Source organism: Akebia trifoliata, chromosome 12, assembly GCF_017979445.1.
Source record: "Akebia trifoliata isolate Shusen 1 chromosome 12, ASM1797944v1, whole genome shotgun sequence".
In the NCBI taxonomy this organism is placed as follows: domain Eukaryota; kingdom Viridiplantae; phylum Streptophyta; class Magnoliopsida; order Ranunculales; family Lardizabalaceae; genus Akebia; species Akebia trifoliata.
The window spans coordinates 7,594,336-7,619,599 of NC_141386.1; the positions used below are offsets into that span (position 1 = coordinate 7,594,336).

General features: G+C 36.2%; 1 protein-coding gene across 18 annotated transcripts; it reads left to right on the forward strand.

Moving 5' to 3' along the window:
• Window positions 1–878: 878 nt before the first annotated feature.
• On the forward strand, window positions 879–25,172 carry LOC147388832 (protein MLN51 homolog). Of its 18 annotated transcripts, none has more exons than XM_086419437.1 (13): window positions 882–1,731; window positions 8,176–8,278; window positions 8,533–8,738; window positions 8,857–9,659; window positions 10,038–10,152; window positions 15,464–15,589; window positions 16,288–16,343; window positions 16,471–16,516; window positions 16,646–16,716; window positions 16,805–16,883; window positions 16,970–17,069; window positions 24,684–24,769; window positions 24,875–25,172. In XM_086419437.1, exons 1-9 carry the CDS (start codon window positions 1,217–1,219, stop codon window positions 16,671–16,673), a joined length of 1,998 nt encoding a protein of 665 aa, XP_086275563.1. In that variant the 5' UTR covers window positions 882–1,216; the 3' UTR covers window positions 16,674–16,716; window positions 16,805–16,883; window positions 16,970–17,069; window positions 24,684–24,769; window positions 24,875–25,172. The 18 variants fall into 18 exon arrangements, with proteins under 18 accessions (XP_086275576.1, XP_086275575.1, XP_086275568.1 ...); XM_086419433.1 differs by having other exon boundaries at window positions 16,970–17,054; XM_086419435.1 differs by having other exon boundaries at window positions 16,994–17,069.
• Window positions 25,173–25,264: the final 92 nt, after the last annotated feature.

The following is a 25,264-nucleotide window of genomic DNA, read 5'->3' on the forward strand; positions in this document are numbered from 1 at the left end:
TGTCTTATATGGGTTAAAAGTTTTGGAATGAATTGATTTTTGGTGAGGATGATCTCCTCATTAGTATATAAGCACCCCACAAATTAATAAACCTACACCATGGCTAAATTATTTTGTCTTATATGGGTAAAAAGTTTTGGAATGAGTTGATTTTTGATGAGGATAATCTTTACAATGAGGAGATCATCCTTACCAAAAATCAGCCCATCCTGAAACTTCTAACCCTATCAAAACAAGTTCAAGAATCGTAAATCGTCCATTTTTTTTTTTTGAAAATTATTTTTGACAGGTTAAAAGTTTCAAAATGGACTGATTTTTGATGAGGATGATCTCTAGATCATATAGACCATCGTCACTAAAAATTTGCTAATTCCACAACTTTAACCCATATAAAACAAAAAAAATTGACTATGGTGTAGATTGCCCTTATTAATTCATAGGGTGCTTTTATAATTACACATCCTTTATTTTCATCAAAAAATATTCATCTAAAATTAAGTTCTTTTAATGTTGATTTCAAATTTTGGTGACTTGTATGACATTATTATTTTTAATTAAAAATTTGTGAACTTTTATAAATAAAAATTATTATTTATAAATTAAAGATTTGAGTATTATTTATTATTTAAAAATGAATTGTATTTTAATTTTATAAAGAATAATATATTTTTATTATGTTGGAATAGAAATAGACATTTGAAATATGCAAATAATATATATAATATGATTGTAAGGGTAAAGAAGATAATTTATCACTTCCAATACCGTGTAACAAACATAATTCAGCGTCTAAACAACTTTTTCAACACTTAAATTCAGCATTTAATGCTATTTAACACTTATTTATTTATTTTTATTTTTATTTTTTTATTTTTTCAATTTAACAACACCTTCGAATCCAAGTCTGAATCTCTCTCTGAAAAACTTCAACCAATAAAAAAAAATATTGGAAAAAAAAAACAATAATATGGTATCTCTCTCTGGTTTTAAGGTTAGGGTTTGTAATTGAAAAGAAGCCCTAGAGTTCCGCAATTGGATTTGTTGTTTTCGTTCATTTTCGGTCAAAATTGGAATTCAGGGGTTACGATTTCGGTTTTTATCGGTGAAATCGTTGATAAGTTTGTGAGATTTCAAGGAAGGTTGATATATTTTTAATGTTTTTTGGGTGTGTTAGGTAAGGTTTTTGGGAATTAGCGTTTTGGTTTTGGAGTAATCGATGGGGAATTCAGGAGAAGGAGAAGAAGAAGAACAGTACGAGAGTGAACCAGATGATGCGAGGTTGACCTTAACGATGCGAAGGAGAGAAGCGAGTGACGACGAAGAAGGCGATGAGCCATCGAGGTTCGATGCGGGTGTTGGGATTTGTTCTGATGGTGAATCTGATGGCCAAGGTGGGGCAGCGGTGTACGAAGATGATGAAGAATCGGAGATTGCAATCGAGGATGAAGAAGATGAAGTAGAAGAAGAGGAATTTGATGAGGCAGTTAGTGAAGGAGGAGACAATGATGCTGTTGAAATTGACGTTCCAGCAATTGTGCCCGAATCTGATCGTGATGAGCGAAGATTGGGCGGAGAGTCGATAGGGTTTCAAGATCAGAATCAGATAGGGTTTCATGATGAGAATCAGACAGAAGGAGAGAAGAAGGAGAATGAACCCTTTGCTGTGCCGAAGGCTGGTGCTTTTTACATGCATGACGATCGGTTTAGAGACAGTGGTGGCGGACGACACAGGTAAGTAATTTTCTGTTCCAAGTGTTCTTATTGTTTGTCAAAATTTCTCCTTTTTTTGGTTCTAAGTATTTTTGTTATAACTTAAGACTTTTATGGAGAATGTTTGTATTTTCTGTTTTAAAATGGATACTTATGAAACTTCAAAATCAAACCTTGTTGGATATGCAATGTTATACTGAATTTCAAAAGATACATAAGCTTTCAATGTATGAAAAATTAACTGCAATTTTAGGCAACAACAACAAAGACTTATCACAAGGATTTGGTTCGGTTAAAGAATTGCAATTTGAGGTGCTTTCATGACTTCCCAGTCTGCTAGTTGTTGTCCAGTACTTCCTTATTCCTTAGTTTTATATAATGTAACATGGGATCTACTTAAGCCAAACCAAAATAGAATTTCTAAAGAACCTGAAATTTTCAATATTTAAAACAAAAGAAGAATGGAATAAAGCTTGAACATATTAACTACAATAAAATGTAACCTATGATTTTTTTTTTTTACTACAATTAGATCTTTCCTTAGACAATGGAAAAGCATTTACTTATGTTAAGCAGACAATAATGACTTGAAGAAACTAAATGGTAAGTGAACATTATTCCAATAAAACACTTAAGCTATCATGGAACCTTTTATCTGTGTTGGATACTTCATATTTAAATTTCATTGCAATGTTAATGTTCCGTTGGATCATTGGTCCTGGTGTTTCTGGGTAAAATAGCAATTGCCTGCTTTTTGACCTGAAGGAAAAAAATGGGATATTAGGATAGACTTCCTTTTGCAAGTTTTAAAGTCATGATGGTGAGAAACTCGTGAAGACGTGAATAATCTTATCCCAAGAATTGATTTTCAGTTCCCTTTATCATTTTCATAACCTTATTCCAACTATTGGGTTTACATGAATAACCATTTATTAATTTCCTTATTGTCCTTCCCCTCATCATTTCATGCTTAGTAGAGTTCTTCTTCTCATTGATGCTTCTAGTGGATCTGGTTGAGCCTTAAACAAGTCAAGTTTTAATCAAGCCTAGAAATCTAGCCCAAGCCTGATCCCTTTTGATGATTGGGTTGCATTGGGCCTTGGAAGAAGTATTGTGTCCAAGACTGACACACTTGCATCAAGGCCAATTTTTGGACTGGGCCAAGTTTGATTCTCTCTCTAAACCCACCACCTACGTGCCACCCTTCTCACCCCCATCGCATAATCTCTCTCTCTCAACTCATCACTAGTGAGCTAGTTTTTGGGTTGCTCCAATCCATCAACACCCATTGTTTCAATGTTCATATTAAGGTGCAACTATTAATATAAGAGGGTCACGGGTCGAATTGGGGTATGATTCGTGAGCACGTGGCACCCAGGAACAGAGGCGGATAACACAACACTCAACACTCCCCACCCATAAGGGTGAAAAATTCCCTTGGGGAGACTCGAACCGGTGACTTGTACAAACCTAGTGCTCTGATACCATGTTGACAACCATTTATCCCAAGATATGATGGGGAAGGCGCAACTATTAATTCAAGAGGGTCTCGGGTCAAATTGGGGCACGATACATGAACACGTGACACTCGAGAGCGGAGGTGGATAACACAACACTCAACACTCCCCCTCACCCATAAGGTTGAAAAGCGTTCTAATACCATGTTGACAACCAATTACCCCAAAAGACCGATTTTTTGGGGAAGGCGCAACTATGAATATAAGAGGGTCATAGGTCGAATTGGGGCATGATACGTGAGCACGTGACACTCGAAAGCGGATGTGGATAACACAACACTCAACAATCATTAGTAAGAAAGTAATTGACTTAGACTTTGACGGAACTACATCTATAAGTAAAGGTGATCATTGATACTAAAGAACCTTAATGAATTAAGGAACTCATTTCATGATTACTATTTAGAGGAGTGGAATACGTATGGGATGACGCTTGTCAAAAGCATATGATGGAATCAAGTCTTCTATCCTAAACCCAACAATACTCCCACTTGCTGTCCAGGGATCATGGAGGAAAAAAAAGAGAAAATCGTATACTACCGGAGAAATCCCTCTTGGAATATGAAAACCAGTTTATTGCTACGGAGAAAACATGCCTGGAACTTCTATGGGCCACTCAAAAGCTAAGAAATTATTTTCTATCCCATCCTGTGAAAATCTTAGCTCGAATGGAAGTAGGGAAGGTAGGTTATTTACCAACACCACTAACACATAACAAACTTGGTCAAATGAGTGACATTTGTTATCAATGTTGACTTTATCTTTCGTGCTCTCTCAAACACGGAAGACATCCATCCAACAAGCCACTTACTTGATGTCTAGCTTCCCAACTGGTAGACGGTTCCTTTTCCCCCAGATCAATGAAGAAGGGAGAAGTCAGTTGATTCTTCCGAAGAACCGGAAGCGAAGCGCTATGCCGGGGCGGGGGGACGGGAAAAGAAACTGTCGCCAGATTCTCAAAATTTTGGGCTTGTTGGAAAGGTAACTAAATAACCTTTCAAATGATATGAAAATCAACCTAATATGATAAGTTTTGACCCACCCTTGAAAATAATGCCCATAGAAAAGTGACGTGAATAGTACTCAATTCAAATCGGACTCCTAAAATGACAAAGAAAAATTTAAAAATAGAATGTAATAAATCTATTTAATTTAAAAATAAGCCCAACAAAAATAAAAGTGATAAAAAAATTCATCTAGTTTCAAAAATGTGGAAATCCAAATAATTATAAAATTGCCATTCCTTGTGACTGGTGGCTTGATTTGCTTCTCGTATTATCAACATTCTTGGTTTTCCCCTTTAAAGCTTTAGATTTGAAAAAGGCCATTTGGGAAATTCATCATTGAGAGGCTTGAAAGAAGGCTCTATGAAAATTACAACTTATCCAAAGAAGGCAAGGTGGTATTGATCAAGGGCATCATCTCTAGCTTTCTTATAGACTACCTACCCTTTTTTCTTATATTGTTACATTATGAGAAGGTTGTAAAGGTTGATAATAGAATATCCTTGTAATCTTGTTGAGTGGAGTACAATGTACGCTTCTGAGAGATGGAGAAGATTTGATATTAAGAACATCAAAATGAATAATGTGCCATTAATGGGGAATTATCTTGGGAGTACGTGGAAGTTGCTTATAGTCTATGGAGAATAGTTATTAACTCCAGGTATAAGAAGGATAGTGATGTGTTCATATTTTCATAGGATTATAATGTTTGAAAAAGCACTTTTTAGATGTCCTTGAATACATTAAAGGACTAAAAGGAGTGGAATTAAACATGGATAAAGTTGATAGGATCTGGTTTTTGGAGGGTATGTAGTATGAATATGGCTCCCTAAAAATAATCTCTCTCTCTCTCTCATTCGTTTTTAATAATATTTTCATCTTTACCTATAAAAAAAATCTCTACTCTCATTTCACACTTGGAGAGCAAAAATCATCATGACCAAAGTTTTATGAATTGGAATGAGGAGAATATTTCGTAGAATCCAGGTCTTAAAGAAGAATTTGAAGTGTTGTGTGATCGACCATTTTGCCAATTTGCTAACTCACATTAGTGAACCCTTGTCTTCCCCATAGATGTTGATAAGCAGATGTAGTCGTGGAATCACAATGTTTTCTTTTTTTTTTTTCCTTTGTTGGTTCTTGTTATTATATTATTGATTCTTTCTCTATAATTGATTTTCTTGGGCTCTTGAAATTCCCTCCAAAATGATTTCTTTTTTCTTTTTCTTTTTTGATACTTTGTTGGATAAAATCTTGACAATGGATCATTTCAGATTTTGTGGTCCGTTCCCTAAATCTATTTTTTCAGTGTTTCAATGTTGGCTTTCCTCTTGCTTTGAGGGTAGGAAGAGGATTCTATGGAGCTTAATGCTCTTTGCTATAGGCTGGTGCTTGTGAAAGGGGGGAAAACAACACTCTATCTGTGATGTTATTGTAGTTGTTTTAAGAATTCTCTTTTTTTGGTGCAAGCTATTTGGTGAGTTTAAGCGCCCCCCACGCCCCGAAAATTTCTTATTTAGTAGGAGAATATGTGTTCTAATTGGGGGAGAACCTCTTCTTGGTGCATGAGGGTTGCACCTATAGTATTTTGTGTTGTTTTTCTTTCTTTATAGGTTGGTCTTCTTGACCGCGTTTGTTTTTTCTCTTCCTTTCAATGAAACTTACTTTAATTTCATTGTCTATTGGCGACGAAAGGTTGGGGGTATTTTTGGTGTCGTAGGGTGTGTCCCGCGCTCAGTTAGAAGCTTTTTCGATTTGTGGCTAGCCTTGGGTGCTTCCTTTGCGGGGGCAAAGCGGATCTTGTGCTCCCTCACTCCGTTTGCGATTTGTGGGGGTATTTGGAAGGAAAGGAATTGCTGTGTGTTTGAAGGAAAGGAGGCTTCTTTGCAAGGTATTGTAGTGTCAATAAAGGGGTTTCTTTTTTTTCTTGGTGTAAAGTCTTCGTAGAGTTCAATTGATTCTTTTTTGACAACTTCATGGGGAGATGGGATTAGGCTTGTAATTTGTAATCCTCATCAGGGATAACACTTTCTAAGGCTGAAAGGGATGGCATGGGTTAAGCATCTGACTCTGGACGTTAGAGCTCTGTTATTCAAGAGGGGTCTTCCCCTACTAATTGGGAATCCTTTTGACTAGTCTCCTCCTCAGGGCGCCCTTCTACCCTTACTGTTCGTTCAGAATGGAATGGAAGAGGAGCAGTCGTCGATTGATTGAAAGTGGATTGGATTGACGGCATTCATCAGTGGATTGAAAATTGACTACTATTCTATGATCGAGCGAGGTCCCTTTTGGGCTAAAGTGTTTTTCTCTTTTTGTAATATCTTATGGTCAGCTTGACCAAGTTTAATATAATTGCATTTACCTATTAAAAAACTTATTTAACTTCCAAAAAGAAGGTAAATTGCTATAGAATCATTATAATAATTTTCTTTTGCTCTATGTGTGAAGTTAACTTTGAAACCATTAATCATCTCTGGCTTCATTGTGATCTCGCTAGGGTCATTTTGGGATATTCTTTTATCTTTGAGACATATTGGATTTGTCATGGTGAGTGTTGGATTTGCTTTATAGATGGCACCTATACTACCTTCTTGAATGAAGGTGCCACTTAACTAAGTGGTAAAGGCTTGAGGAGAGTTGATCCCTTGACCTTTTTTTAACTCCTGTTGAGCCCATCTTCACCTCCATTGACCACTATTCCCTTTCTTGCTTAGCAAAATAAAAAAAATAAAAAAAATTGCTAACTTCTTGAATATTAACACATTTTTGTATAAATAGGTTGAACTTTCTAGTGAGTGTCTAGGCCCATTCTTTGAATACTTCATATTTAGATGAGTTCTTATCTTAATGGAGTCGATAATCTCTTCACATTGTTTTCATTTTTTTTTTGAAAATGATTGTTGTACTTTGTTTAGCTCCTTGGAAGGTGTCCTCTACCTTGCAGAGTCGTTGCTTCTACCCTTTTTTTGTTGAGAAATTTGTAATTTAGAAAAACTATGTGGTAAGGTTGGGTTGCCTTGAATTAGTCCCTCCTGTCAATGGTTATGTTCAAAACTTCAAATTCTTATTAGGTTTCTCATCTCACTCATATATATATATATATGGGAAGCGTATGGAGGCCCTAAAGAGAGCTAAACATTGTGCCAAACATTTTTGAAAATAGGGGTTAGAAGTTTCATAATGGGCTGATTTTTTGTGAGGATGATCTCTACGGTGAAGAGATCATCCTCACCAAAAATCAGCTCATTTTGAAACTTCTAACCTTAGTTTACAAGTCGAAGTATTGTGGACACTCCGATTTTTATAAACCACTTTTGATGAGGTTAGAAGTTTCGGAATGAGCTGATTTTTGGTGAGGATGATCTCCTCATCATAGAGATCCTCCTCACAAAAAATCAGTCCATTCTGAAACCTCTAACCCATACATTGATACAATGTTTGGTTCTCTTTAGGGCCTTCGAACGCCACCCTATATATATATTAGAGTTCGCCTGAGCCTGCGGCATGCATCCTCCATGGGTTAAAGGGGTAAAAGCGGAAAAAAAACTTGGAGGGATATTATTAAAAAAAATTGAGGTAAAGAGGTAAAAAAAATAATAGAATGGGTTAAAGAGTAGATATAATAAAGTTATAAGGAGTGGAGAGGAAAGACAAAAAATTGTGGTGCAGGTTGATGGGACATTTATCCAACCACGATACTGTAGCTGAGGGGACATTTATCTCCAATTCAAGAAATACAAAACTGTAGCAACTAAGTTATGTTTTATAATATATATATATATATATATATTATTGATTGCTACCATACATTGTCTTTATTTTCACATTTCTAATTTCATAGTTAGCTAATGTTAGTACCATTACCTTCCTTTCTCAGTCTTGGGATACCGTTGTTGGGTTTGTATGATATATATTGCTATAACCAGTTTTTGCATTTCATGTAGGCGTACTCCTGGTGGACGGAAATTATGGGAATCCAAAGATGATCGTAAGTGGGGGCATGATAAGTTTGAAGAAATGAATTCACGAGAAACACACTACGAGAAGGTGAAAGCTTCCATTGATGTTCTTTTTGCATGTCATTTTTTTTTTCAGTTAATTAATTCTTTATATATATATGTTTTTTTTTTTGATGGGTAAGCTGGACTTGAACCCACGACCTCAAAGTTGTTTTGCAATTTGTCAAACCAACTGAGCTAATGTTTATTGCACCATATAGATCAAACGTCTATCTTTTGGATGTAATAAGCAACAAATATAAAAAGACAACCCTTTTGACATTTGTTCTATTTTGTTTGCAGGAAAGGAAGAATTCTAGAGGTCATTACAGGGGTCGGGGTAAGATTCGGGGTTTGGGCCGTGGAAATGTAAGGGGAAACAGGTCTAGGGCCTATGAAGACAGGAACAATCAGAACAATACTTTTAAGAGTGTGAGAGGGAGAGGTCCAAGAAGGTATGAACCTCCTGCAATGAACAGAAGTGAGACTCCGCCAAGTCAAAACAAACAGTGAGTAGAGATCCCTATCTTAAGCCTTTATTAGAAATATTTTTTCTGGGTGATTTTGGATGTACCATTTGAGTCATGACTTTTTTTCCTAAAATATATTTTACTGATTCTTGTTCAGATCTGGGAAGTCCCTTGAAGCAACTTCAATTACCAGTTCAGGGAGGGTATCTACTTATGTACAAACCTCAAATGCACAATATGATTCTATTCCACCCAGGAAACATGTATTTGCATCAAGCTTGAGTGTTTCTTCTCCTCCATTTTATCCTTCCGGCTCTTCAAATCAAGACATCTCAGTGACACAAAAAAGGGATTTACAAGCGGGTGGTACCAGTAAGAATCTTCTGCCTTCTCTACGGATTGAGGATAAATTTCATACACCACATTCTAATGCGTCACTCCGAGGAAAAACTGTCGCTGATTCTACTGGCCAGGACAGGCTTTATATTGATGACTCCGTTCATCCAATTGTTGGAAAGTTAACTAATCTGCAATTGCAATCTTCTGGACAGTCCAGGCCCAAGGGAAAAGGTTCAGCTATCTCTGGACAGCTTAGTTATCTATCAACTCCATCTAATAACCAAGTTAGCAGAGTTTCTCACCAAACACAGTTCCCTACTGTTAATCAACGGCTTGTTCAGAGTCCAGTTCAACCTTCTTTAAAAGTGTCCACCCAACAGTTGGGTCAGCATCTGGTTAGTAGATCTCAAGCTTCTTCTCCACCAAAAGCTTCACCAACAAATTCATCCGAACTGGGAGAAATGGAATTTCCTCCAGAATCAAGTAATTCCAATGGTGCATTGGTTGGAAAAGGAAAAGGCAGCATTCAGGGAAGTGGAAGGGGATCATTTCTGTACAGTGGGGGTATGGGAGTTCCTCATGGTGATCAAAACTTTCCGGGAACTCCAGCACTTTTACCAGGTAAAACTTCTTGGATCATGTTATATGTACTCCTGCTACCTATTAGCCGGATCTTATATCATCCCATTGGGAAGTATTCTTAAATTTGTTAGTCAAATTTGAGCGTTAGTTGCATTAGTTGTCACTGATGAATGATTGAATGTTACATTTCCTGCTTTGTGTTATTTGGGTCACCAGCAGTTTACTTGTTAAACCTGTGTGGCGGTTTGTATGGCCGTTAAAGATTCTGCGGTCTCCAAGTTATAAATATCTTGAGAGGACATTTCTTCAAAAAAATTTGTTTATTATAGAATGATTTACTATATTTGTGTAATTGATTTTTATGAATTTGAATGGAACTGTTAATCTAGTTCCCTATGTTTGCACGTGGACCTTCAGTTATGCAATTTGGGGGACAGCACCGAGGTGGTCTCGGAGTTCCTGCTGTTGGAATGGCACTTCCTGGATATGTTACCCAATCACAACTTGGTTTGGGGAATTCCGAAATGACATGGTATGTTAATTTTCTCATTATTTCATGCAGTTTGCTTTTATGATTCTTTTTCTTGGGTTCCATAGATCCTTCAATGCACCTTGAAAAGGATTACTTTGTTTCATTATGTTCTATAATGCAAATTTCAGTACAAATATTGGGAAATATGATATGTTATCTTTTCTTACTTTCCTAGCTTTCTATTATTCTATATGTAAGGGCATTTATGTCCATTCACCTTCTTTATTATAAATACATCAACAAACTCTCTTTGAGAGACTTGATTGTTCTTCTACAATTCTTCATGCTATCAGGGCCTTTCTCTCCTCCACGTCACCCAGTTCATATCTCCACGTGCTTTAGCCCAGTCCAGCCCACACATGCAGGGGTGTGTTGAGTTTAGATCTTTGAGATCAAAACCCGAGGAGAACCAGTCTTCGTTGGAGGATCTCCATTTCGGGGGTTCGTTTTTTATTTTTTATTCTGTCCCAATCGCATGTTGCGATAAGGATAGGACCACGCTGTTAGATCCCTGCGATAGGGCTGATGTTGGGGTTTCTTTCCCTGAGTGCTTAGGTCCATCTGATAGGCTGGATCAGGTTGATTTTCCATTCGGCTGGGCTGTATTGCTGCTTTCTGGTTTGCTGGCTGCGATAAGGGAAAGTGCTGGACTGCTTTGCTTGCTGCGATAAGACTACCTGTACTGCTGGATGGTGAGGCCATCGTAGGTTGCTGGCTGGGCTGCGATAGGGCTGTGTTGCTGGCTGTTTTGTTGAGTGCTGCTGGCTCTATGCGATATCAATGTTCACTAGTTTGTACGATAGGGCTGCTGGTTGCCCCTACTCTATGTGACAAAACTCCTGACTGAGCTATGTGATAGGGCTGCCCCTGTTTTTTGTGAGATTAGAGTGCTGTTTGGACTGTCCCTACTGTTTTTCGAGTCTTGTATGGGTTGTTTGTGCTGTTTTCTGGGTTGTTGAGTTGTTCTTTGCCCTTTTGCTGCTCACACATTGGATTTAGGTTGGCAAGAAACCTCCCTTCAAGTCAAATCTTTAGCTATATGATTTGCTTTTTGACTTTGAGGAAGACTTCTACTTTTTTTTTTTTGATTTGAGGCTGCTAGGAGTTTAAGTTTTTTTTTTTTTTTTCCTCAATTTCTTCTTTCTCTCTAGGTTTCTAATAATCTCTTGGTTCTCGCACCCTAAGTGTATGTCGATTTGATCCTACACGATTTTTTTCTCAAATTGTAGTCTTCCTACATTGATTATTGGTTTCTTGTTTTTTATCCATTTGTTTTTGAGAGTTATGCATTAGACCAGTCTTGATCTCGGTTTGCGAGACTCTTTTGAAGAAGTAGATGCAAATTTTTATGGCTTTTGGGCATTCTTAATACTCGCGTGGCCGAAGGGGCCGTAGTTGTGGCAGAGGGAGTCGTCTTATTTGTAGTCATTGTGAGAAGACAGGTCATGAGAAGGTCAAACGCCTTTTGTTCTATCCTCATTTGTTGAGTTCTACTGCCACTCCTTCGTTGGGGCATTCTGCTCCCGGTGCTACCATTAAAGATTCCTTACTTGTTCCCATCACTGTCTCTCTTGGCATTGTTGATTTACAACAGCTTCAGACCTAGATTGCCACTATTGTTTGTGATCAGATCCGTGCTTATAATCGCTCATCTTCGATTGTGGTCTTAGTTACTACGCCTCTAGGTATATCTTCGGCATTTCATGTCACTCACTCTGGACCAATTCTCTTGACATGGGTTATTGATTTTGGTGCCTCTGATCGCATGATCGGTGAGTCTAGCTATTTTTCTTTATCTATTTTTCTTACTACTCATAGGGATGTTCGCCTTGCACCTATACACAGTAAGGGTACCATCCTTTTATCATCTTCTGGTATTTCTTTTGACTCTGTTCTGCATATTCCTCACCCATCTCTTAACCTTTTGTCTATGAATAGTATTACCAAATCCCTATATTGTTCAGTGACTTTTTTCCCTACTCATTGTACTTTTCAAGATCTGATTTTTAAGAGGATTTTTGACAAGGGGTATGAGGGATGAAATGTACCTGTTTAGATCTTCGCATACTACTGCTTCGGCCTTTGTGCTACCCTCCTTTGGGAGTTATACTTTCTCTTCACAATCTTTAAATTTGTTGTATGCTCGCTTAGGACATGTTAATTTTTAGCACTTATGTTCTTTATTTCCTATTTAAGAAAATTCTTGTAGTGGTCATAAGTTTCAGTGTTCTGTGTGTGAGCTTTCTAAACATACACGTACTTCTTATATCCCTCGCATGCATCAGTTTAATACTATGTTTGATTTAGTTTATTCTGATGTATGGGGGCCTTCCCTTGTTACTGCTTTTACTAGTCATAGATATTATGTTACATTTATAGATGATTGTTCTTATTGTACTAGGGTCTATTTGATGCACTCTTGGTTTGAAGTGCTTCCTATTTTTGTTAACTTAAAATGATTCAAACCTAGTACAACATCATTATTAAAGCTCTTTGATCTGATAATGGTGGTGAATATATTTCTGATGGGATTTGATTTCATTTTCATGAGCATGGTATGTTCCACCAGTTGACCTGTCCTTACACTCTTGAGCATAACAGGTTGACGGAATGCAATAATCGTCACCTTATGAACATTGTCCGCTGTCTTCTTTGAGGAATGCATGCTCCTAAGTTATATTGGAACGTGGCGGTCCTCATTGCGGTTTTTCTTCTTGACAAGTGCCTTTTCATGTTCTTGATAACACTCTCTTTCCGATTACAACTAGAGTTTATGGGCGCATTTGTTTTGTTCAGGACCACACTCATCGCACGAAATTGGATAAAAAAGTTATTCAGTGTGTTTTCTTGGGCTACTCATCGATGTCAAAAGGGTATCAATGTTATGATTATGTTTTTCACCGTGTCATATGTTCTATGGATGTCACTTTTTTTGAAAATGTTTTCTACTTTTGTGCCACATTTTCTTTGCAGGACTCTTCTTTTGTTTCTTCTCCTATAGTGCTGCCTTCTTCGGCCTTCTCTCCATTTTCTCCAACACTTTAAGTTTACTCTCGTTCCCCTTTCCCCTCTACAACCTTGCCAACTTCTTCTTTAGACTTAGGTATATTCTTTCCTACCCCTACTCCTATCTGTTTTGTTTCTGACTCTACTTACTAATTGCACTTCGTAAAGGTAAGCAGGTGTGTGTTACTGATCATCCTATTGCTCCGTTTGTTTTTTATCAGGGTCTCTCTCCTTATCAGGCCTACCTTGCTGTCATTGCTTCTATTCGAGTTCCCTAGTCTTTTTCAAAGGTTTTACGAGATCCTCAGTGGACTGCAGCCATGACTATTGGGATGGATGTTTTGCAGGAGAATCATACTTGGGAGTTTGTTCCCCTTTCCTTTGGGGAGTGGACTGTTGGTTGTATATGGTTTTTCGCTATCAAGCATCTCGCAGATGGCACTGTTGATCGATACAAGACCAGCTTAGTTGCTAAGGGATTTACGCAGACTCCGAGAAAGGATTTTGGTGCTACATTTATTCTTGTCGCTAAACTTTCTACTGTTTGCCTCATCTCTTTAGTTGCATGTCACTCATGACCTTTTCATCAACTCGATGTGAAAAATGCTTTTTTGAATGGTGATCTGGCTGAAGTTATCCATACGGACCACTTCCTGGGTTTCATCTTTAGGGGGGAGCATTTTGGGAAGGTATGTCACCTTTTAAAATCTTTATATGGTCTGAAGTAGTCTCCACAAGCCTGGTTTTAACGCTTTTCTGAAGTCATTTTATCTATGGAGTTTTCTAGATGCCATTTACATCATACATGTTTTGTTTGTCAAGGATTGGATGGTAGTACGCTATTGTTCTGGTTTATGTGGATGATATTATCTTGACTAGAGATGATGCCCAGTTGATTGAAAGGGTAAAGATGATATTGGATCGTGCTTTTGAGGTTAAGGACTTGGGTTCTTTTAAGTACTTCTTGGGGATAAAAGTGGTCCGCTTTCATTCTGGTATTTTGCTATCTCAGCTCAAATATACATTGGATCTTCTCCAGGACACTGATATGTTTGGTTGTTGTCCTGATTCCTCTCCTATGGATATGAATTATCTCCTTTATGTCGAATCTGGCGATCTATTGTCTGATCCGTCTTCTTATTAGAAACTCGTATGCCGTTTGATTTTTTGACTTACACTAGACCATATTTGACTTTTGCGGTTAATGTGGTCAGTCAGTTCATGCATGCTTCGCGCACTTCTCATCTTGATGTCGTTTATCGTATTCTTCACTAGTTGAAGTCGCGTCCTAGTATTGGGCTTTTCTATTCGTCCACCGATCATCCTCATTTGTCTTACTTCACTGACACTGATTATACTGGTTCTATTACAGATAAGAGATCTACCTCTGGTTTCTGTATTTTTCAAGGTGATAACTTGATCTCGTGGAAAAGTAAGAAATAAAGTGTGGTTTCCCGTTTTTCTACTGAAACTGAGTATCGTGGTATGACCTTTGGCACATGCGAGCTTATTTGGTTTCGATTCTTGTTGACGGAGCTGGTATTTTCTGTTTCTGATTCCTTCACACTGTTTTGCGACAACAAGTCTGCTATCATGCTTGCTTTTGACTCTGTTTTTCACGAGAGAACCAAGCATATAGAGGTTGATGTTCACTTTCTCAGGGGGAAAGTTCGATCTGATGCTTTTCAAACCGTCTTTTTATCTTCTTTAGACCAGTTTGCTGACATGCTTATGAAGGCGGTTGCTCCTTCTATCACCAATTTTCATCTTTTCAAGCTAGGCTTAGTTGATATATTTGCATAAGCTTGAGGGAGAGTTTTGAAAAATATGATATGGTATCTTTTCTCATTTTCCTAGCTTTCTATTATTCTCTATGTAAGGGCATTTATGTCCATTCACCTTGTTAATTATGAATACATCAACAAGCACTCTTTGAGAGACTTGATTGTTATTCTTCTACAATTCTTCTCAAATATCTTAATATAGGAGGGGTTTTAATTAACTAGTGAAGCAAAACTTGTAAGCATCTATTTCATCTCTCTGTTATACTAATTAACTAGGATATCACAAGAGGACCATAGGCCAAGAAGCCCAGCAGATATCATTGGAGTTTTATGCATATTCTATATAATTTGGGTATCCTCGACTGTATGCCCTTTGAAACAGCAATGAAAGTGGATCTGTAGACATATTCTGGCAGTTTATTTCATGCTTTATTTTTTGATTGATCTATTTCGGTTCTTCTAGGTTTGTCTCTTCTCTTAATCTTCATCCTAACATCTATTATCATTTTCCCATTCTCCAGGTTACCATTCTTGGCAGGTGCTGCAGGAGCATTAGGGGCTACATATTGCCCCCCTTATTTAGCTGTTGAGGGTGGTGGTTATTATACTCGTCCATCGGGACAAATATCTTCCTCAGGTGTCTCTAGGTTAGTAATAGTCTACAATTATTTTGATTAATTTCTAAGGTTCTTATCTATATGTTTCTTCACCAGTTTGATTAACATTGAAGCATCCGAGTGAGGTTCCATGTTTTTTCCTTCCAACCCAGTACAACATCACTATTTTTGTTAACTCTCTTAAAATGATTCAAACCAAGTACAACATCACTACTAAAGCCCTTCGATAGTTTTTGTTAATTTTCATTGACTAGACAACCAAATCTTTACTAATCCCAAAGAAATGTGTGGCATTTATGTAACTTTAAGCTTCCATGCCTGACTCTTTAATGTAGTTTTGTTTGGTGAAGAGTTTTTTTCCCCATTACACCTCTTCATCCTGATGCCTCATGATCGTTGGTCACTAATCATTTATTTATTTTGGGTGAGAGGCTAGTCATTTTAATCGTATTTAACAAATGCTGGCTCATATCCTCGTTCTTTTTCTGTTTCTTGTTAATTTCTTTAGTCTTCATTGTAGGTTGGTCTCTTTGACCCCCTTTCTTTCATAAAAAATGAATAAAAATGCTGGCTTATTAAATTGTATCGTCTTGAGTTTGTTCTGCAATTGAGGTCATTGTTCTTTCATTTTTTATTTTTTTTCCCTTTGTACTGGATTTCTTGATTCAATGTGATTGCTCTAGTTTTAACTTTTGAAAAGATAATCTCGTTGTTGAATTTCCTTTCAGCAAAGAAACAGGTACTAACAAACCTAATAACACATGGAGGCCTCCAGAGAGACCTGGTAACCGGTTTTATATTTTTCTTTTATATACTGCAAATTTGTTCAACCGAACTTCTCCCTTTTACCAGTTTATTAGCTACTGTGTCATATTCCTGATTTCTGATTATATCTAAATCATCTTCTCCAGAGCTTGTGAATGAAGAATTCGAGCATCGACAAAACAAACCTCGCAGGCAAGTCAAAAGTCTTTACCTTCTCTAAAATAGAACCGATATCAACACGTTTATACTTTCAGTTTTTCCCCCTTTTTAATACTGAAAATTATTGGAGAGACTGTAAGTGACATGGGCTGCTTTCTGCAGATACTCGGAGATGAACTTTGGTCAGTGACATTCATGTATAAGATTGAGTGTAGTTGAATAAGCACCCGAAGGTCAGTTTCGTACTTTCTTCCCTATTTAGAATTCTTGCTTGTTTGGCTATCACAAATTTATAAGTTATGTTAATCATTGATACCGCAGGCGTTCCTTCTGACCCTTTGTGATCTCCAGCTTTTATTCTGGAGTAGTTTGGGTTGTTTAATGTCCCAAAATATGCTAGGTAAAAGATCTTGTTTCAGCTTCTCTGGTTGCTCCTTGACTGTTTATTGGTCTTTACTCTCCACTGAAATATGATTTTCTTTGTAGTGGATTTTGCTTACCTTGATGTAGTTTCCTTGTTAGAATACCATGTTGATCAATATATGGATAGGAACATGAAGGTGCCAACTTGGTATGTTTTAACTTTGTGAGTATTAATACTACATACCTTGGTTCATACTAGCCTTCACCCGACACCCACTTGCCTATCTAAAAGAAAACTAAATAAATGGATGGTAACATAGGTTTATGGGAAATTTACCAGAAAATCACGCGTATTTTGGTCTATTACCAAAATGCGTTACTCGTATTTTCGGTTTCCAAATTCATGATTAAAGAACATTAAAGCCCTTTATATCGTTGACATTTTCAATTTTGCCATTCAAAAGTTACTGATGAGCCGCACGTTTACCCAAACGAATGATGGTTGATGTGACTATGGTTTATGTTTCTGTTGAGTTTAGTCCCACATCGGACACATATTGCCTTGTCTCTCTCCTTATAAGATCTTGGGCCTCTCCACTCATTGCCAATTGGTTTTGAGTTGGACCCCCAAATTTATCATGGTATCAGAGCGGGCTTTTCCACATCACCCAGTTCATATCTCCACGTGCTTTGGCCCAATCCAGCCCACACGTTCGGGGGCGTGTTGAGTTTAGTCCCACATCGGACACATATTGCCTTGTCTCTCTCCTTATAAGATCTTGGGCCTCTCCACTCATTGCCAATTGGTTTTGAGTTGGACCCCCAAATTTATCAGTTTCTAACAGTCTGATATCATCGAGAATTGAGATCCGTGTTGCAATTTGAATTTCAAAAATCTAAAAACAAAATGTAGACGCCGTCGATTTCAAGATAACCGATTGAATCCAATGGTTTAAATTTATCTTGTCAACACAATCTCAAAAAATCCTATCATGTAAACATTTTAGACGGCTTTTAACTGAAAATCACATCTTCATTATTCTCATCTTCTTCTTCAGTACTTCCATCCTCAAACTCTCTATCTTCTTCATTTCCCTCATCCCTACCTTCTCATTCTTCTTCATTCTTCAAAAATCAGGAGTTAAAAGTCCTAATCTAGCAAAAGAATGTTTAGAAAAGAAAGGCATTAAAAATGTATGTAGGTGGACGTGCTCGAAAGGAAATTCTTTCTCTATTAGCTCTTTTGCCACAACATTGGTGGCCTCCACAGGTATAATTGCTAATTTCTCCTTCGCATCCATCTGTGGCTCGAATATTCCTTGTAAAGTGCACCTTTTTATATGGATAGCTACTATGGACCTACTGATTTCTAGGGGTTTTGTGACTCCAAATTGTGTTTTCTTTGCAAATATGATGCAGAGTCGGTGAATCTCGTTTTGCAAGGTTAATCACATTTTGCTTCGTTGCGAGTTTTCTGCCTTTCTTTGGTCGCACTTCCTTTCTCTCTTTAAGGTTTCTTGGATATTTCCTTGTTCTGTGTTGGCTTTATTTCAACTCTGGGATCATTATTCCTTGGTAGGAAGAAAATTCTGTGGAGATTCTTGCCTTTTGCTACTTGCTGAGGGTTGTGGCTAAAAAGGAGTAGAAGAGTTTTTAAAGATGTCTCAACTTCAACACATGATATTTTAATGGATGTTCTTGGGGTTGCTTTTCTTTTGGTGCAAGCTTTACCTGAAATTCAAAGGCATTTTCTTTGAGGATTTTGTTGTTTGATGGGACTCCATGTTTGAGGGCAGTGTTTGTTTTGTTTTGTTCTCTCCTTTGGGTCATCTTGATCGATTTTGTACATTTTTTTTCTTCTCAATGAAATTTTAAAAAAAATGTATGTACTCTTTTAACATTTTTGAGAATTTTTTTATTTTTGTTGTTGGAAATCATCGTATTTTGAGATTGAAGGGATTTAACATGTGTAGAGTAGAAAATATGTTGATAATGTGAGTACATGTTTCAAAATCCAAATAATTACAAGTTTTTTTTGTTTATTTTGAAAGTGTTACAAGTGTTGACAATTTTGAACGATTTGTCAACAGTATATGGACAAATTTGAACGATTTGTCAATAATATGTGAAAAAAATTGAACGATTTGTCAATAATATGTGGTAGTTCTATCAATACATGTAATTGATTTGGTATTTTGAAAACTTCGGTAATTATTTAAGAAATGCTCCAAATTAAATGTTGACAAACATTAACTAGGATGTTGACGACTTTACAGATTACTATTGATAATATGTTTTCTAATAGTTGACATTCATGTAATTTGATCTATTAATTTTGTTTTCTTCACCTCCTTCAAACATTATTACCACTAATGATGCAGGACGATGAGGGAAGATAAGAAAATGGAATTTGATTTAGGCAAAATAGAGGATTTAGGGAAATCTGATTGGGAATTGGTTAAGGATTTGAGATTGGGTTTATGATTTGGGTTAGAATAGGGTAAACTCAAAAGGTAAGAATGAAAATTTTATTTTAATTATTGTAAGATAGAGGAAATGGTTAAAGGTTTGTAGGGTAAAGAAATGATTAAAGGTCTTAGTTTATAGGTTTCAAGAATAAAAAATCAAGGATCAAGAATCAAGAATTCCAGTATCAAGAATCAAGAAAGGGGTTTCAAGAATCAAGAAAGTTAAGAGAAAATAAGAAAAAAAAACAAATAAAGATTAGAAAAAAGGGGATAGAAAGATAGAACTTTGGAATCACACCAAGGGTTTCTTGGAATCACACCAAGAATGGTGGAGAACTCACTTAACTCCATTAAAGAAACTCATTCTTTATTCATCAAATCTTCATTATTCATTAATTAAAAAAAAATCCTAATACAACCTATATAAAGAAAATAAATCAAGAATCCTAATCAAACTAAAATACCAAATAAATAAACCTAATTTTCATAATTTTCTCTTCTAATAAACTTAAATAAAAGACAGTAAAGTTACTAAATTGTCCCTAAATATTACACTAAGACCATGGACTAATAAAACATGAAATAAGTCCCCAAAACATAAAAATTAAAGTCTTAAAGCAAAAATCTAAATAAAACTAAAATCTAATCTTCCAAATTTGATGTCCTCATCAAGTCTTCTCGACTGGGAAGATTTCGCCACTGGCGAAATAAAATTGCAGTAATTCTCATTAGCGGTTGCATTCTGCATTATTCTCCCCTGGTTGGAGAGAACTTGTTTTTGAGTTTTAAAGTGCTTGAGAATGATCATGACAATTTGTGGTTTATCCCTTTTGATGAAGATTCGTCCTCGTGTCTTGATGTTGTGTGACTTCAAATTACAAATTTCTATCTTGGCAAAGTCTCCACTATACCTGTTTAAGATGATTAGGTTGGTTTGAGGTAGTGATGGAATAGCTGCATCACAAACAAAAATTGTAGATGTTTCTAAAAGATCTTCCATAGCATCTTTTAATGTATTTTTCACTTCATGATCTTGTTCCCGCGTTGATTCTAGAGTTGTAGGCACACCATCTTTTGAAGTTAATGTTTGATCTGTCTTTTCTTCAATCTGCTCTTGGACTGATGGTATCACAGGAGTTGATTTCCATGGACATACCTTGAGTAGATATTATCTGTTCGAAATCACACGTAAAATATTTTGCCCCACATCAAACGTAGTTTGTACATGTGAGATCCAGCCTCGACATAATATAATATGACAATCTTTTAGAGGAACCACCTTGCACTCAACACCATGGATAAAACTTCCTTGATGGAATTGAACGACATAGCCGTAATCACGATAACAAAAAAAAAGTCTTTTTTTCAACATTCTGCAAAATCTTCTCATAAAAACTTATGGAAATCAAGTTTTTCTCGTATTCATCACTGCACAATATCTTGAATGACTTCCCAGAAGGTAAAACAAATCTTGTTTTGACTTCTAATACCATCTCTATCTATTCCAGATTTAGCTTTGATACCAAAGTTTATGCAGGACCGTGAATGTTACCCTAGGATGATTAATCTGAGATCAGACTTAATTAACATAAACAATGCAAATATAAATCATTATTTCATACATTCATGGATATGCAAGAGAATCCAAGCGATAATCAAAATAGTCTTAAGGTTCATCACAATCCCATAGTAATAGCTATTCAAGTCCTAACAATAGATTCCAATGGAAGACAAGTCTTCCTCTAGCTTAGGGTTTCAGTTATATGTTCAAAACAAATTTCTAAGTTCAATTTTAATGCAAAAATAGCCAAATAAATGGGGTTGATTTATGGAGGCAGCAAGTTAACAACGTTTGGAGAAATTAGACTAAAAAAAATGGAAGGTGATTAGGGTTTTGCGTGGTAAAGAATGATGTGGTTCGAGGTTGGGTTTTTATGGGTATTAGGGTTAGGTTTCAACTGAGAAGAGAATGTCGATGGGGTTTTAGTTTATAGAGTGGATTGGCTAGGGTTTATGGATATTTTGGAGGTTCAAAACATAAATTTAATAGAAAAAGTGAGAAAGATGTTAAGATAAAAATGTAAATACCTACCTTGATTGAGAAATCGATAGATAAAACGAACGTTACCTTGGACTCACTCTAAAATGGCCTCACACCACACCATTAATGGGAATATCAAAGCTTCAATCTCAAATTTTATTCATCATTAGCCCTATAGAGTTTGGCTTGGCCCACTAATTTCATCTTGGTAAATCTCACTCTACGACCTTTAGACATTTCATGTCACTCAAAAAAGTGATCCATGTCTGATTACCTGTCAAGAAAGGCCTTTGGATCAAGTCGTCCATCAAAGTTTGGGGCCTCGATCTTGACGCTACACATGACTATCATCGGGATCATAAGGATCCCGAACCTCAACATGCCGTGGTGGAGTTTGGTAATCTACCTCGTCCTCCACCTTGACTTAAATTTGGACCTCTACTTTGACCTCTAGTATGGTCCTCAGTGTCATCTAAGGCATTGGGTTTGTTTTATAAAGTAGACTCGAAAGCGGTCAAACAAGCATTGGTATCAGTGGTATTTTGAGCCACGGTTTGAAAGGGTTGCTACTACTAGGGTAAGCTCAGTGAGATCCCTCTTGAGGTGGTCACCCTTAACATTATGAGTGGGCATATGCAACCTAAGTTATGATTTCCTAGAAGCTAATGCTATGCACAAGTTAATCTTTATGAATCCTAATCTAAATGCGTGATGACAGGAACCCTAAGCTAAACCTAAGCTCTGATACCAAATCTGATGCAGGACTATGAGGGGAGATAAGAAAATGGAATTTGATTTAGGCAAAATAGGGGATTTAGGGAAAATTTGATTGGGGATTGGTTCAGGATTTGAGATTGGGTTTTACGATTTGGATTAGGATAGGATAAACCTAGAAGATAATATGAAAATTTTATTTCAATTGTTGTAGAATAGAGAAAATAGTTAAAGGTTTGTAGTGTAAGGAAATGATTAAAGGTTAATGTTTATATGTTTTAAAAATCAAGAATCAAGAAAGTTAAGAGAAAATAATAATAAGAAATAAATAAAGATTAGAAAAAAAATGGATAGAAAGATAGAACCTTGGAATCACACCAAGAATGGTAGAGAACTCGCTTCATTCCATTAAAGAAATTCATTCTTCATTCATCAAATCTTCATTGTTCATTAATTAACTTTTTTTATCAAATATTTTATTGGTAATGTTTAAGAATTGACAAACCTTTTTTGTTTTGGACTATAAGATATGTGTAATGCTTAGGGAAATTTACCAAAAAATTATAATTATTTTACCATCACTGGTTTATGTTGTAATATTTTGTCAAAGAGACGAAATTACCCTCAAAAGTGAAGTAAAAAATCTCTTGATAGAGACATATTGCAGGTGGTAGGTTAGGAAAGAGAAGAGAGGACAAAAGCTTGCTTTACAAGCTTCCCTCATCTTTTCTTCCATTTTCTTTTTCTTCATCCATGTTCTTCGCCCTTGTTGGTTTAGACCAGAGCATCTTCAATGTCATCTTCCTCTTCCTCTATCTCTTATTCTATGTTTGGTGGCCGAGGTTCAAAGCATCTTCTTTCTTTTCTACTCTATCTTTATTGTTTTACAAGTACGCTTTAACAATTTGTTACATAGGGGATTAAGGTGAAGAGATTTTGAAGTTTTTTTCAACCACCGAAGGATGTGAATGTGATTTTTGTGTTGCTCTTCTCTATTGAAGACCTCAAGATACTCATAAATTTTCAAGTTTTCTTCTCATCCACACTGGAATAATATTCAAATATTGGAACAATATTAGAAATAAGTGGTCAAAATGTCTGAATGAGGCAAAAATATATATATATATATATTAAATTCCATGAATGTCAACTATTAGAAAACATATTGTCAACAATAATCTGTATGACACAGTCAACATCCTTATTAATGTTTGTCAACATTTAACTAGGAAAATTTCTCAAATAATTATTGAACTTTTCAAAATACCGAAACTGTTACATATGTTGATAGAACTAAAACATACTGTTGACAAATCGTTCAATTTTTTCCACATACTATTGATAAATCGCTCAAATTTGTCCACATACTGTTGACAAAATGTTCAAATTTGTCCACATATTGTTGACAAATCGTTTTCAAATCTTTCAAATTTGTCAACACTTGTAACACTTTCGGAATAAATAAATATGCTTGTAATTAGTTGGATTTTGAAATGTATACTCACATTGTCAACATATTTTTTCTACTCTAAAACATGTTAAATCCCTTTTTTATCTCAAAATACTATAATTTCTAACAAATAAAAAACAAAGAAAATTCTCAAAAATGTTGAAAGAGTACATAGCTTTTTGACGCATTTCCTTTTTTCACCATTCTTTTGCTTTATTAAGGCTTTAACTCCTCTTGATTTGGAAGAGTGAAGAAGGAGAAGGTAGGGATGAGGGTGGAAGTAATGAAGAAGATGAGAGTAATAAAAAAGAAGTATTGAAGAATAAGTGATTTTCAGTTACAAACTGTAGAAAATGTTGGCATGATAGGGTTTTTTGAGATTGTGTTGACAAGATAAATTTACCCCATTGGATTCAATCGGTTATCTCTAAATCGACGTTATATACGTTTTTTGTTTAGTTTTTGAAATTCAAATTGCAACACGCATCTTGATAATATCGGACAGTTAAACACACAAACCTGTTCACATCAACTATCATTTGTTTGGGTAAACGTGTGGCTCATCAGTTATTTTACAATTACTTTTGGATGGTAAAATCGAAAATGTTAGTGATATAAAGGGCGTTTATGTCTTTTAGTCATGAATTTGGAAACCGAAAACACAAGTGACGTATTTTGGTGATAAACCAAAATATGTGTAATTTTTTGGTAAATTTCCCTACTGGTTGGGCAGGAAAAAATCAGCAAGGAAAATGGTTTTCCTTGGAAAATGATATTTGCAGGTGTATGATTGCACATTTTTACGGGAAATTCATTTTCCTAGAGAACAAATATTATTGTCCAACGAAAAATAATTTTTCTTGGGCAGACAAATGTTATTCATGGGAAAATATTCTTCAATCCAACCCCTGGGAAGTAGGAATTGCTTTTCTTGCTGGGAAATCCAAATGTTATTCTATAATGATTGCCTTGCTCCTAAAACTAAAAACCGACACTCTTTTGACATTTTCTTAGGTTCAGTTGTACACTGGCAATTATTTTTTGTGGAAATCCATTTTCTCTACACCATTTTTCGTAGGAAATTTGTTTTCAAGAGAAAATGTTTTCTGTGCAATGACACCCCCCCCCCCCCCCTGATGTTTAAACGCACATTTGTTCTTGCAGCTATATAACGAATGCCTCCTCATGCTGCGGTCGATGTGAGGAGCATTGTGGCTTGACGGGTGGCAGTTCCATGTTTAAATTATACTGTAAGATTTATTGTCAAAAAAGTTGGCTTTCCATCTAAGCTTCTCTTTATTAGGATGAAATCGTGAGCAGGCCTTATACTCCCCCTGGTTTTACCCCCTTTTCAGGTTTATTTGGCATGTTGGTTTTTAGTGAAGCTTGCGAGAAATGGACGTGGGCTTCATCTATAATGAAAGAGGTACAAAAGTTAAAAGAAGGGGCAGCTATTGCCTAGTCAAGTTAAGTTGCTTTGCCCAGATGCTTTCTACTTTCTTCTTTGATTATTTATTGGGTTGCCTTTCCCTTTGTGGTTTCTGGTTATAAACCTTGTTATGTTGATTTTTGACGATATCTTTATACTTCTACAATGGTTGGTTGGTTAAACGGTTGTGCTCTTTCATATATAATTGTGATTTATGTTTCTAATGAACTGTGTTCCTTACCTGTAGTGTATAGGCAGTCTCATGCATTGTGGGTATACGTTGTAGCTTCACTGGAGTTTATCAAGTAGTTTGGCT

Bases quoted from the DNA above. Each gene is read 5' to 3' on its own strand.
- LOC147388832 (XM_086419437.1), top strand. From the start codon at position 1,217: ATGGGGAATTCAGGAGAAGGAGAAGAAGAAGAACAGTACGAGAGTGAA. The intron at 8,739-8,856 runs GTGAGTAGAGAT...ATTCTTGTTCAG, and splicing joins CCGCCAAGTCAAAACAAACA to ATCTGGGAAGTCCCTTGAAG. The intron at 9,660-10,037 runs GTAAAACTTCTT...GTGGACCTTCAG, and splicing joins AACTCCAGCACTTTTACCAG to TTATGCAATTTGGGGGACAG.